Source organism: Athene noctua, chromosome Z (assembly GCF_965140245.1).
Source record: "Athene noctua chromosome Z, bAthNoc1.hap1.1, whole genome shotgun sequence".
Lineage (NCBI taxonomy): Eukaryota > Metazoa > Chordata > Aves > Strigiformes > Strigidae > Athene > Athene noctua.
This window is the reverse complement of record NC_134077.1, coordinates 60498186-60513228: the sequence shown is the minus strand read 5'-3', so window position 1 is coordinate 60513228 and position 15043 is coordinate 60498186. Positions and strand designations below refer to the sequence as shown.

General features: G+C 37.6%; 1 protein-coding gene across 1 annotated transcript in view; it reads left to right on the top strand.

The window, feature by feature from the left end:
* Window positions 1–10926, top strand: part of TRPM6 (transient receptor potential cation channel subfamily M member 6) — a 77492-nt gene extending 66566 nt beyond the window's left edge. The window contains exons 33-38 of the mRNA XM_074932712.1: window positions 355–641; window positions 899–981; window positions 1512–1717; window positions 3638–3689; window positions 9768–9874; window positions 10805–10926. Of these exons, the coding sequence (XP_074788813.1) occupies window positions 355–641; window positions 899–981; window positions 1512–1717; window positions 3638–3689; window positions 9768–9874; window positions 10805–10926 (857 nt within the window). The remainder of the gene's footprint in view (window positions 1–354; window positions 642–898; window positions 982–1511; window positions 1718–3637; window positions 3690–9767; window positions 9875–10804) is intronic.
* Window positions 10927–15043: the final 4117 nt, after the last annotated feature.

The window sequence follows — 15043 nt, the reverse complement described above, 5'->3', positions numbered from 1 at the left end:
ACTGTGGCAAATAAGATTGATTTATATAGACCAGAATATCAATGAGCTTTGTTTGTGTGGAAGTGTCCAGGATATCTTAAATTCATGTCTGTTTAGAGGCTTAATACATGCTCTTTGGACCATGTACGTTTTCACAGTAGATCTTAAGCAGAAAGTATGTAGTAAATAGTGTAAATTTAGGCTGGGGAAGTTTTCATACAAATGAGCAGTTAATGATATAAAAGGTCTCTTTTAAAGTGTGGCTTATGAAGATGTGTAAAGTGGTATGTTATTTTAAGACACAAAATCAAAATGCAATTTTCTTCTGTTTTTGCAATATATGACTTCTGCTAATAAAACTTCATTTCATTTAAGCTGGAGAGGAAGTGACGGTCTATCGATTAGAAGAAAGTTCACCTATGAACCTTGATAAAAGCATGTCTTCCTGGTCCCAGCGTGGTATGGCTGCAATGATCCAAGTCTTGTCACAGGAGGAGATGGATGGGGGTCTGCGGAGGGCCATGAAGGTCATTTGTACTTGGTCTGAGAATGATATATTAAAGCTGGGACAAGTATTTATTGTGAAGTCTTTTCTGCCAGAGGTGGTTCAGACTTGGCAAAAGATCTTTCATGATGGCACGGTGTTACATCTCTGCCTGAGGGTGAGTTCAGACCTGAATGCACACTGACTGGTCTAGCCTGATGTGCCTTAAATGTTACGCTGCTGACACATGAATGTCTTTGGCGTGGTTGACACATGGTTTGATATTACGTTTTGGAAAGGAAAAAGGTTTTGCATAAGATATATCTCTCATATGTAAACAGTATACAATCAAGAGTGGGGGTGTGTGTTTTGACAAATTCATGGCACTTTTCTTCATGAAAATGAAAGTGATGTTTACAACATTATTTTCTTCAGGAGATACAACAGCAAAGGGCTGCCCAGAAATTAATCTATACCTTCAATCAAGTGAAGCCTCATACTATTCCCTATACTCCAAGGTAAAATCACTGTTTTTAAGTACTGGTTGCCAAAGGTTTCTTTTCTCAGCTGTGTCTCAGGTCTAGTGCAGCCTCCTTTCCACAGTGGGTTGAAATAGCTGCTGCTTAGACAGTCTAATGATAGTTAATCAACTTTTTAAGAGGAAAGGTAGGCAGCTTTGAACTTTGTCTTTATAGCTATATGTGATGGCAGTCTTCTTCATAATGCTGTTCCTTAGACTTAAGCAAGAATTGCCTTTTATACAATTATCATAAAATTATTTCGTATAGTTCATTTATGGTGGACCGGAGTAAAATAGATTGTTTGTCCATAAACTAGACTTTCTGATCAAGTGCTTTGTTTTGAGAGTTACCAAACCAAGAAAGCTTTTGTACTGTCTACCCTTTGATACATCCTGCTGTTCAAAATGCTCCACCTAGGGAAGGTGTAACATCCTTTTTGGTATATTTTCTTTGCATCATGCCATGCTCTGACTGCGAGGGTGTTCATTGCCCTGCCAGTTCCTGATAGACTCCATTTATATGTACAGGTTCCTGGAAGTTTTCCTCATCTACTGCCATTCAGCAAACCAGTGGCTGACCATTGAGAAGTATATGACTGGTGAGTTTCGGAAATACAACAACAACAATGGAGACGAGATTACTCCCAGCAGTTTGCTGGAAGAACTAATGCTGGCCTTCTCTCACTGGACCTACGTGTACACCCATGGGGAGCTTCTTGTCCTGGATTTGCAAGGTAAGTGCTAGCATGGGGTCACTGTTGGAAACCTAATGAAAAGCTGTTCTCTCAAAAGAGAATTTAATACTGAGAAACGGGCCAAATTATCTTCTTATTTACATACTGGCAAAGCTCAAGAAACCTCTAGATTTCTGTTGTGTGGCAGTGATAAATGAGTATCCACAGAAACACTCTAGATTAATGTAGGTGTAATAGGAAAATAATTTGACTTCAGATACATCTAGGATGAATGCACAAAAGAGCAGGTAGATAGTGTGCAGAAACATTTCAGCCATCTCCAAAAAAATATTCCACAGTTAAGGTATTTTTATTAAGATATTATTAAGATAAATAATACAGGGATTCAAGTGTATATGTGCACACCTAATATATGTCTATATCTATTAAGAGTGAGAAGGGCTATATGTATTTTTTTTTTGTTTTTTGTATTAATAAATCTGTAAGTAGTTTACATAAGCTGCAAGCCTGAATGCTATTTACAAAGTCTGGTGACTCTTTCAAAGAGCATGTGATCGCTTTACTGTACATGTGTAAGTGGGAACATGGCATATTTTAGAGAGATAAAACAGTTGACAATGTTCAGAAGATGAACATCACCCATCAAACAGTATAAACACTGTTGTTTGTCATTTCTGTCAAGGAAAATGTGTATGGGTAGACAGAGACTTAACATATTTACATTTTACAGCATCCAGAAGCTGTGAATTACAAAAAGACATGCTTATTATGCAAAATAAACCTATAATTCCATCCTTGCCTTCATTTGGTTTTAGCTGCACATGAAAAAAATACAGAGTAAGTGTGTCTTCACCATAGCCTACTAGAATTTGTCTGAAGTTTTCTTGGGTTTATTATTCAATTCTCAACAGTTCCAGACCAACTGTATTGGCTCAAACATGGAGAATTTAAACATCTATGTAAATCATCAAGACTGGAGCTTCAGTTTCCAACTCTAACAAACTGAAATCTGCTCTAGTTTTGGCCTCGTGTTTATCTTGTGGTTCTCTAATCTGGAGTTTAGGAAAAGTGCAAGGGCTGCTCCCTTTTGAGTTCTAGTAGGATTAATCTATATCACAATTTACTGTATAATACCAGGGCCCTCTCCACATACATATAGACCACATCTTGTCTAATTTACATCAGCTGAAATAATCTTCACTGAAGTGTTGCAGTTTGGGGGTATTTCAGTCACAACATGCTTTTTCCATGATCTTTACTGGTTTTTGTTGCAGAATATAAACTTTCCATCAGTGGCCTGCTGAAATAGAAATAATTGCATATCATATGATCATAGACTTTTTTTTTTTTTTTTTTTTTTAAATTGTAAAAGCATAATGATTTTCTCAGATATAGGAAAAGAGCTTTTTGGTAAAATGATACTATGTCATCAGTTTGGGTAAAACTGCAACATAGGTATCAGCAGTCAGGTGTTATAATGAATTTATTTAATACACTTCCATGGCCACTCAGAAGAAAAAGGGGATAACACCAAATCAAAAGTTGTGTCTTGTTGTGTTTGTTGCCTTGAAGAGAACATGTATCTGACAGTAGATATATTGATATCAGTAAGATCCACATCTGATTAATACCTTTACTCAGACTTAAATAGCGGTCTTACGGTTGGTCACATTTTGCTTAGTTAGCTGAGCTTCAGCATAATATGTAGTGCATTTGCATAAGCCTTCTGTCTACATATAAGTAAAACCTCAAAGCAGCTGAAGTCAGGACTGTACTAAGAACTCTGTCTATTTGCCAGTTCTTAACAGATTTTTGTACTCATAACATTTTCTTTTTCACTCATGACCAGTTTAACTATGACACGTTATCATCTGCAAAGAAAAGGATAATTATATTTTTGTTAAGTGCCAGATTATGAAATTGTGACTAATTTGTAACACACTGTCGATTTTGTTGTAGGTGTTGGGGAAAACCTCACAGATCCATCTGTGATTAAACCTGAAGACAAAAAGTAGGTTTCTTTCTGATGAAATTATAATTCACTTCAGATGTCCTGCCAGCATTCTGTATATTTAGAGCATTTCTTGTGTTTTGTGTGAGAGAGATTTATTTATTTGTTTGGGTGTTTGGGTGCATGATGCATGGTGTTTGGGTTAAATGAAGTTATGATGTCAATGGAGAGGCTACATCCTCTGCAGTGCTTTGGAGGACTGTGGACTTGGGGGTCTGTAAGTGTCCCAGCTCCCAGCATGTGGTGAGTGGTGTATCAAAGGTGAGGAGAGTCTGTGCTGCTTTGAACAGGGATGCACAGGAACTTTCTGGGACTATGCAAGGAGAGGAGGAATGGGAGACGGAAGACCCTGTAAGTCTCTTCACAGATTTGTACCAAAGGAGATCATCAGCAACTTAAATGTGGCAGACCAATTTCCCCAGCCTTGTGGGGCACTGTTTCATGGAGTATATGGGGCCACAATGGCTTAAGAGGACTAGGAGGGGGCCTCTGAACCTCTGGTCTTTCTAGTAGGCCCTAGTGGTGATATGGAGATGGTAAATCATGTGTGGAAAGTTAAAAAAACTAGGGAGACTACACAGAAGTAGCAGTCTGCCTTCACACATCAAATTTCAGAATCAAGCCATGGACATTCAACCTTGCTTCTTACTGGTATTTAATGTAGCAAGAGGAGAAGCAGTGGTGTTGATGGTTGCTGTCCTGCAGGGTCCTTTTCTCTGGGGAGCTGAGGTTCTCTGCAGCTGTGCCCTGGCATTCTTGCCGTCCCACTGTCTTGTGCTCAGCTTGTCTCACTCTTACCCAGCTTATGTCATCTGACTGGAGGGATGTCTCATGTTTGGAAGGAAGAAAGATATAAGTATGAATAGTCTGATTTAATACAAAGGGCAATTAACTACAGAAATATTAGATGACTTGCCTAGAACTCAGAACAAGTTAATTTTGGAAGCAGGCACTCAGTTATGGGACCATTGTTAATATTTCATTAATACGTTTAGTAATAAATGACTATATTAATGTTGTATGAAAGTTTAATTATGAATATAAGTGTATTTGCCATATAATATTTATTTTGGAAGCAACATCAAAAATATATTGAGTACCTCACAGTGCCGAAGTCACTAAGTAGGTCATAGGACTGTGACAGAAGCACAAGGATAGCTTAGGACAGAGATATCAATCATGTAGTTTTTCACAAGATTTTAGTAAACATTTTTAAGGTATTGCTACAGCTACAGATGTATACAAATCTGATTTGTTACTGTTCAAGTGAATTTTTTTCTGTCAGTGGTAGCATGAGCTGTAATAGTTATTACTGAAGGCTGTAGCCGGTCATTGACCAGAGTACTGAACATGACAACTCAGCCTATCCTCTTTAGAATAGGAATAATATTTATCTACATTATCCTGAAGCATATGTTTATTAGTGTCCTGGATTGTTTTTGTTATTTAATAATTTTGTCATACTAAAATATGATCACACAGGTCTTATTTTCAGAAATTCTTGTTTTGTTTTTTATCATCTGCAAAACAGTCAAGTCCTAAGTTAAAGAGGAAGTGTTGATTAATTGATCAAAACCAGCTTGATTTTATTATGTTCAGGGAAATCTTCAGAACAGCAGGTTGTGAAACTATATTGTTTTGATTCAGGGATCTAAAGGAATAAGTCAGTGAAACTGTGGATGGATTCTTTAAGCAGCTAGTCAATACACAATTCTAAGAAACACTTTCTAAAACAGTAATAACAATAACAATGTCTTTGCTCTAACATTCATTTGGTCACAAGAGAAACATTTCTGGCCGTAACAAGATCTGTTTTAAGTTTTCATTTGTAGGTAAGATATTTAATCCAAACCTGTGCACTAAAAGTTGCTTTGAGCTCGTGTTCTCTTAGAAGCCTGGGAAAAGATAGATGGCATCTGACTGTCGGGGCCGATTCAAATTTTAGTACTACTTATAGTTAAATTATTTATGTTTTGCTTCTTTAATTTCACTGATTTAATGGATCATGTCATTATCTTGTAATGAGTCTTTTCGTTCATGCATCCTACATGCTGTCTTGAAATGGACTTTGTAATCACACAATGTGACCTCTAACTCTGTGATAGTGCATTCTGGTTTTGTTTTATGATAAAATTAACAGATTTGTTTGGAAAGTATGCCTGATACTGTGACATCTCAGACAAATACTGAGCTGATGTAATTCAGTGTAAGGTCATGGATATTTAGCATCAATTGAAGATCTGGTCTTGTGCATGTTACGTCCCGCTCAGACGAGGGGGACAAGTGACTCAGATTCACAAATCCCCAGTTGGAGCAGACAACAAGTCTCCAAGTTCAAGCATTTATTAACTACCTACAATACTAATTGAACACATGATAATTGGCTAAGTGCATAGCAAGCTGTGGTGAGCAATATAATATGCCTTGCATTTGTTAATGGAAAAAGGATAAGAGGGAGATAGAGGGAATGGGGGAATACAGATCACCGGTCTGGGTTCCTGCGCTGATCCCCCCGGTGAGGATTCTAGGAGGCAGCCCTCTTTTTCACTGGCATCCATCTTCTTCGCTTCACTGCTCTCTCCAGATGGCCAGGGGTGCAGAGGGAGGCAGGGAGAGAGGCAGAGAGAAAGAGGGAGCCCTTTCTTCCCCCCTGTGATTTATACCTGCTTTCCTTGGGTCCGTCCCCTAGGTTGACCCACATAGCTACGTATCCCATGTACGGGGAGGGGTAAGGTGTTCCATGGGATGATGTCATTAGCATGATCATGACAGCCCTCGTTAGCATATTGAGGGGGGTTACCATTAGTATGCATTTTGTGGATAATGAAGCAAAGTTCATTCACCGGACACATGGCCCTTGAAATTTGCCCAGGTGCCCCAGGGCAGAGCCGTCCTGTCTCCACAGGGCTCTCTCCCCCAGCTACATCAGGCAGCGTTATCAGCTTCGGCCTCCACAGAATGCACCCTGTGACTCAGAGTTTTGTCTTGCGAGTGTTTGAGGCAGTTCTTCAATCAGCCTCAAAATTTGCTTTCCCAGGTTGTTTGTCTTAGTTTCTCACAGGCCTGGTTTCTCGTCTCTCACAGTACACCACATACGATGTTTACACCCACATCATTTTATCACTTCAATGTTCACAAAAAGATTTCTCTTCAAAACAGAAATATTTGAGGCACAACAGCAAGGTTGTGACACAGTGCAGTCCCTACAGACTCCTGTACCGCACATATGTTGGGAAGAATTGCCTCATCAGTGTTGCTCTGGATGCGTGTGCTACTTGTCAAATCCACAACAAAGTCCACAGGGGTAAAGCTTTCACAGACACTAGGTGCAGAGTGTCTGTAGAGCAGATTCAGAGATGAGGAAAGTAGTGGGCTGAGTTTCAAACTGGAAAGAACTGATGCATTAGGCCTGCTGAGAGAGGTGAGAAAAAGGGTGCTGACAGTCAAAAATCTCATTGCAAGCATGTGAAAAGGAGTCGTCAGAGGTGCTAGGTCTCTTACTCTTCCTTTTGAAAGCTCTCAGGCAGATAGTGATGGGCTGAAGGTTTTAGTAAGGAGTGGAGACTGTGTTCTCTGTATCTACTCATTAGCATGTGTTCTGAAGAACAAATCTATTGCGTTTCACCAAGCTATGCACTTCTAGCTAAACAATTTACAGCTGAATTGCTGCCAGTAGATGTAACATCTGTATGAACTGAACATCTACTGTAGAAACCTGCACAACTGAAACAGGTGGACTGGAAGCCAAATCTGCAAAAACATACCAAATACATGACTTGGGCATCTCCCTGGAAAGGTGCTACTTGCCATGAAGCCCCCAACAGTCCTTTAACTTCCATCAGTATAGCCTTGTACATTTCTTATTGCCTGCTTTGAGCATTTGTAGCTCTGCACTATAAGGAGCGCTGTTTGCATCAGCACAGTCTGTGTTACCAGCCAGGACCAGTCTGGTACAATCTGGTAGGTATTTATGGAGTGTATCTATTAGGTAAGGTTCTGCACAAAAGGAGGAACATGTTTTGGTTTTTTAAGCCCATTAGCTCACATTAATGCACCTGCTTGGGAAATAGGAAAGCTGAGCTCAATATTTTTCTCTCCTTAAAGATGAAATCAGACCATGAATAACCAGGAAAGTGACTTTGTTTATAAAACATTTGTAGGGTTAGAAGGGACTTTCTTCTGCACCAGGTCATTCTTGGCTTTACAGATCTTGTACAGACAAATCTTAAGGTCTTCCAAGCATGACCTTAAGAACATCCCAGAGCATCTGTTTCCAATAGTTTACTATAATTACTGTCTGAAAGTTTTTTGAAACATTTCTTTCTGGTCCTGTCTACTGTTAACATAGACAAAAAAATTTCAACAAGTTCAAAGTTAGTCAGCACCTTCTCCTTCAATTTTTTTTTTTTTTTTCTTTTTAGGCTACCCCCTAATCTATTCATATGTGTCATGATTTCTAGACTTCTTGTCATTCTTGTTATTTTCACAATTTATTCCCATATTTCTGGAAATTTTATCCCATATTATTCCAAATTTAAATGCAGTATTCCTCTTGAACCATTGTCAGTGCTGGGTAGAGAGGAAAGGTACTTCATATATGTACCAGACAGTATCCCTGTTTATCTCACAACAGCGTAAGAAAATTATCAGTCTGTCCTGTGCTATTTGTGGCACTTTGCATGGAATAACAAATCAGAGGAAGTGTCAGAGTGGTTCCGTACCCCTGTGGCTCGTGCAGTCTTCTCAATTTCCTATGCCTGCTCAAGCAAATACATAAGTATGTTCTATTCTTACTGACATTTTACCAAATTATACCAAGGATGGAAATGGCTATATAACATCATGTCATTGAAGTGTATATATGGCACTTAAATTATATTTCACTTCTTGCCTTGTTTCATGTACTAATTTGCAGTAAAAGCTGATTAGATGGGTCCTTCAGATAATCCAGGAGACAGGTAGTCTTTAGAGTCTGCCAGAAATTAGAGAGATACTAAGCTTTCTGTAGTAGTTTTGTCTAATCATAGCTTTTCTCCTGTGTGAACGGGGAGAGTGTCATATTTGAAAACTACTTTCTTTAGAGAGAATATATTTTGCAAGTGTGGATTACAGATAGATTTGAGAGAGTTAAAATCTTTTTATATAGCTTCACAGAGCTGTAATTGATTTCAGATTTCAAAATGTGTTGTTTCCACTCTGCATATCATTAAAATAAAATACTAGCATTCATAAAGTTTCTCTGGAAGTGCTTCTTGTGTGCTGTGTTCTGTGATGTCTATAATGTCAATTAAATTCTTGAGAATAATGGTAGAGCAATATTAAAATTAATGAACACTGATCTTTCAGACTACATTAAGAATCTGTTATAATTATGTGGTACTTCTAATACATGTGTAGATATAGCTTGCTTCTGTTTGTAATTGTGTCAGCTTAATTCAGAATATGCAATACACTTCCACAAATGGATCCCCTAGTAACGTTGCTGAATTGGCCAGAGTGCAGACACATGGAAATGAGCGTAGAAAGAAGCCAATAAATTTTAAAGCCTCTCTTGTCAGCAGTGTTCTGTGTTTTTTTTTCTGTGCTGCATATTAATGTGACTAGGGTTCTGCTTGCTTTTGGCTTTCTGTTCTTAAATAAGATAGAAGTAAGTCCTTGCTAGCTCCTTTTTTTTCCTGGGTGCCTACTATTAAAACCAGAACCAAACCATTTGCTTGACGAGAAGGAGTGGTGTCAGCAACAGAATCACTCAGATTCTGGTGTATGTTGTCTAAATGTCACTGTGTCCAAATTTCCGTTGAGCATTTTGCTGGGAACTGCTTGGGTCTGTCCTGTCTCCCTTTAGAGCATTTCTGAGATACAGCAGGAAAGAAAAGTTGTGTGGGGTTATACTTTACCAGAACTGGCAGTTTCTTTGTCCCAGAGGTAAGAAACTTGCGATGTACCCTAAGATTTGATTGTCTTTACACAAAGGCTAACTTATCTCTGAATTTTGTAAAAATCCAAACCATCATCATCTCTCTCCCCTACAATTGCTTTATTTTGAATTCACTGACTATTTAATAACATTTTTTTTAGATCTGGAAAGATGGTATTTGGACCAGCAAACCTTGGAGAAGGTGCAATAAGAAACTTCATCACAAAGCATCGTTGTAACTCTTGCTGCAGGAGGCTGAAACTTCCTGGTATGCAAAGGAAAGATTAATTTTTAATCTATGTATAACTTCTTAAGTGCAAGGAAGTAAAGGCCTAGGCATGCTATAAAGATAAGAACCAAAATTATTTTGAGCTGAAGAATTACATCAGGCACATTCTCTGTGCAAAGGCAGATATGAGAATATTGCTCTTTTACCTTGCTCTTTTGCCCAGCAACCATGTAAGTGTTGGAACCTGTCAACCTGGTGTTAGCATTCAGCATGAAAACTTCAACCCATTGAATTGTTTCCTTCGCTTTTCAAAATGGTAGCTCACTTTTCCAGGGTCATCACTGCAGATAACATCAGCAATAATTTTTAGAATGAGGAGGAACAATCTAAAAATTGGCAATGCATTAGCTGGGGTAAAACTTACTGAAGCTTTCCTGGCCCTGGCATAGGGTCCCATACACTGCAGCCCTTAATTCTTCTTAGTTGGATTGCCTGTTGTTCATATTAGATTTGATAGAACATGTTTCTGTTTGATGCAGAGCAGATTTAAAAGACTTGAAGCCAAAATAGATTGCTATTCTGGATGATTTTACACACACCTGTTTCTTTCTAGGGGAAGCCTCCTTCCTTTCAATGTCTACATGGAGTAATAATTGCTGTTTGAGTCTGAGACAGAAACTGCAGTATTACTGTTTTTGATTACTTGTGTCTGTGGCAGCTAGTGATAATGGAGGGGAAAATCAGCTGAATCAGTGCAGTCAAGGAAGGTTCATTCATATCAGCTCACACTATTTTGGGTCCCCCCAGGGCTTTCATTCCCCTGGCTCTCATTTGCCCTGCTGCAGATTTTCTTCCTCCTGGAAACAGCTAGCAGACCACCACCAGTCACTGGGTTGGACACTGCCTGGGGTGTATGTGTTTTTCAAATATTTACTTGGCTGCATTGTTGAATTTATTTTCTTGCCATAGATTTGAGAAGAGGTGACTACGGACTGGAAAGGGTTGGTCCAGCCTTCGAAATAGAAACAGAGACAAGCATCAGAGGAGCTGATGATGCAGATGAGCCCTTGGAGTATGACACACGGCTGTGAAGCAGTGGTTGTGAGCAGAACACATGTGTTTATGTGCTCAAGAACCTGTCCCTTGACACTGCCATGGGTGAGGCCAAAAGAACAAAACTCAAGTGTCTGAGTGCAGCATATGTCTGCCCTTGACAGACCCTGTAGGCAAGGAATGAAAAAAAAAAAAAATACTTTTATTTACTCCCCTTCCATGCTCTTTGTGCTGGTCTTTCTCATACAGTTCAGTGAATTCCCAGGAGCAGGTCACCCCTTAGCTGGATGAACTGTCCCATCAGTGACTTTTTAATGTGGATTATCATTCCAAACTCTGCTTTTTTAGGAAAATTACCCTGACAAGCATATTTCCAAGGGGTAGTGATCTGATGTTTTTCTCTCTGCTCTTTAAGAAATACCTGAGTGTTTACATGCATGCAAATCATTAATTTTCAGAGACAGAGCCCCTGCTCACTTTTCCCTGGGCATAGGAGGCTCTCCAGGAAATTTCAGAAATGTTATTTTCTCTTTATTGTTGATTTTGATGCAGAGACAAACCAAGAATGTATGAGTAATGAATTAGTGGTTTAAACAATAGTCACTGATATAGCACGTAGGTGGAAAAATTTAATGGGAGATCCACCTTGAATTCTTTTAACATATCAAGAACAAGTTGAACAATGAAGGGTTAGATTATTGGACACACAAGCATCATTGACCTTTCTCATTCTGAGTTGATGAAATCGATGAATTTATGATCTTTAATATAAACATAAAGAATCACCTTGAACATGATTCAACTTTTAACCAGGACCTGCCTTTCTTTATAATATTTTAGTTTCAGAATGTTCTAAAGTTGTAACTGGCAACAAAGGTTTTAAAAGTCACTAAGAATAATATGTTCTATTTGGTATTTAACTTCTTGTTGTCAGTGTCAGACTGTACATAGGACTAACAGTGGTGCAATTACATGTATGCATTTGCAGCATCAGCATCCGTTTCTGTCGATGTCATCTGATCTCAGGAGAAGTTCACAAAACACAAAAATCAATTATGTGCAATATGATTTTTGTAGAATAAAGATTGAAATGAAGTGCTCAGCAGAAATATCTCTAGTATCTAGAATACCACTAGTATCGTGTTACAGATCACATCTATCATTAAAGCAACTTTGTACCTTTGTATTAAGTAGAAATACCTGATGTTGAAATGTAAGTCAACAGAAAACTCTATACTTGAATAAGAAACAAAATCATATTTCCATCGTAGGTGATAGTAAATTTTAATGTGCGCGGTGGCTATTTGTTGTTATTATTGGTCATTTGGTTTATTTGGAATATATCTATGTACACGTAGGAATTGAAAGTTATATGTTCCCAGTTTTTATGTTGATTATGATATTGATGATGGCATTGAGGTAATCACCCACACTGTGTTCAGCTGAGATGCCTTCAGTTCTTGAGAGCATCCTGAAGAGATTCTTCTTGCTTTTTGTATTTAAAGAAATTGTTTTATAAGATTATTTTTGTGGAAAAGTCCCACCTTCTTTTCTCTTAGATTATACTATTCATTTTGCAAAAAATGTAGTTCCCTTTGGCTTTTTTGGAAGGAATTCCATGTATTGAAAGGCTTAGCTTGCCTGCGAAAGAGATTGTTTAATTACATCTCTACAGAATGATGGTGGATTTTGATCACTTTGCTGGTAAGGTAGTAGTTCTACTGCTTCACTGCTTCCAGTGATTATCGAATTAAAATTTGGCTTTATGGAGGTATGCGCTTACATGCACACATACATACTTTAAAGAAAGAACTTTCTCTAGAGGATCTCTTAACTGTCAGTATGCCTTTAAATTCAGTTTAACTAAATGACACATAAATATGTCTTTAAAGCCAAGGACAATTTAAATGCTGCCCTGATAGTGTTTTCCTCAATTATTGCCATAAAATCTGAACACATATATATTAGACACAAAAAATAAACTCCACACACTTTTTGTTTCTTTTTGAATGTATGCACAAATCACACTTCAGATGCTCTTTTCTTTACAACCCTCGTGTTGCCTTAAAGAGTGAGTGGCTTTTACGTTCATAGGAATACTCATGAGAATTCTTACAGTATATAGCTCAGTGTAGATTCGTCTTACTCCTCCTTGTTAGTACCCATCAAGGTGCATACTATCTTCTCCTCAAATCGGGAATCATTGCAAGATACAAATCTGTGTTAAAATATAGTTCATAAAAACATGTGTGATATTTAATTTTGCTCAGTGTGAAGTATTAAGGTGATGAAACAAGAAAAGGAGGCATTTGAAATTGTTCCATTATATACTTGTATCCTATCACTGATTTTTTCCATGCATAGAGATGCTAAGTTTAAAAATTCCAGTGATTCTGCTAGTTAATTAATTTTGCTTCCATTTTCTTTTTGCATTGTTGGGGAGGGCTGATTCAAACTTCTCTAAAGTGTACATTTGGGTATTTGATTAAAGACTTCCCCCCTTCCCCCCCCAACTTTCTCATAGTTCAGTAATAAATTATAATGAAAATAATTTGAAAATTTTATTTCTATTTCTTTTGAATCCTTGGTGTCTTTCTTACTACAAATTCTGTACATTCTTTAAATTGTCTTTCAATGTCTAAATACTGACCTCATATTGAAGCCCATGCCCACTGAAAACATGAACTCCAACCTCACCCCCCCCACCCCCACCCCCAGCAGCCTTTAACAGGAACATTGATAAGCCCCACACTAAAACTCTGTTGCATGTGAAATGAAAATATGCAGGACAGCATTATTCTCTAGCTGCTTGACAGCTAGTGTGGAAGAGAAAACCTCTGCATTTCAAACTGTAGGGCTTTCTGATTATTAGTTTCAATGTTTGCTTTTGCTTAGAAGCACATATAGGAATTTATTTTATATTTCTGGTGGGCTCAGGAAAAAAGTCTTGCTTACTTGCTCAAATAAGTTGGACAATAAAGTTCTGAAAAAAAGTTGAAATGAAAGTACTTATATTTTAATATGAGATTAAAAGAAGCTTACTTAGGAATTCTGTTGAGATTACTCAAAGCAAAATGTGTTTCTGGAAACTGCTGCACTGGAGATGCAGCTTAAACATATGAAAAATATTCAGAAATTACAAACCTCATTCTCAGGAAGGCTTTTTTTTCATTTATTCATAGTGGTGGTGTATTTGGGGTTATTAATTTATTGTTAGTGCAATCAAGACAGAAGGGATATTACATCTATATTTTCTCAAAATGGATTTGTATTTATGGTGGTTTCGTCAATCTATTTCATACTGTTACAAAAGAATAAAACACATTTTCAAAATGTTTCTGTTGTTGATGGGTGTGGGATGAAATAATATGTTGCCAAGCACTAGGGAAACATACAGAAATTAATGCAGTTATTTTTACTTTTCATCTCAAAGTAATAAACAGGTATTAATTCTGTATTTATCATGTGGTTTCGAGCTCTCCTTTTGTTTCAGTGGTGTAGTAACATTAGTTTCTATTCTTGTAGTCAATATGCTTGCAAGACTTTTTCTACACCTGTTCCATAAGTAAAAAATTCTTTTTACAGAAGCAGAAAGTAGACACTTTGTTTTATGGATCATAATTTAATAGATGTTCACTCTGGATTTTTCTTGAGTTGAGATGCATGCCCGATTCTCAGAAAATTTTTAGTCAACCAAATCACTGTTGCAGGTGTAAGAAAAATAAATATAATCACTTTAATATGACAGTCTTATTTTTTAATCTAATTCTAGATCTGTGATGTAAGAAGCCTCTACAGCCACTAGTGTAAACAAGGAGCTGATATAAATGAATGGTGTTCCATTGACTTCATTGTCAGATGTGTTATTTTATATCAGCTACCTTTTACATCTGTTCTCCATTCTTAGAATGTTGATGCCAGTCACTTTTTTACTGGAAAAAAGTGATCCCAGAAGTAAAGAAAAACCTGTCTGGAGTGACCTGGGCCTTCACATCAACTGTGATCACACCAGCATTGTCAGTCCTTTCCTTGTTGCTAGACCTTTTGCAAAATCTGTTACTGCTTTTCAGCCTTTCTTTACCATATTTGTTATATCTGGAGGACAGTGCCATCCCTTAATTTATGGTAATTATTGCTGGGGAAAAAAAAATTCAA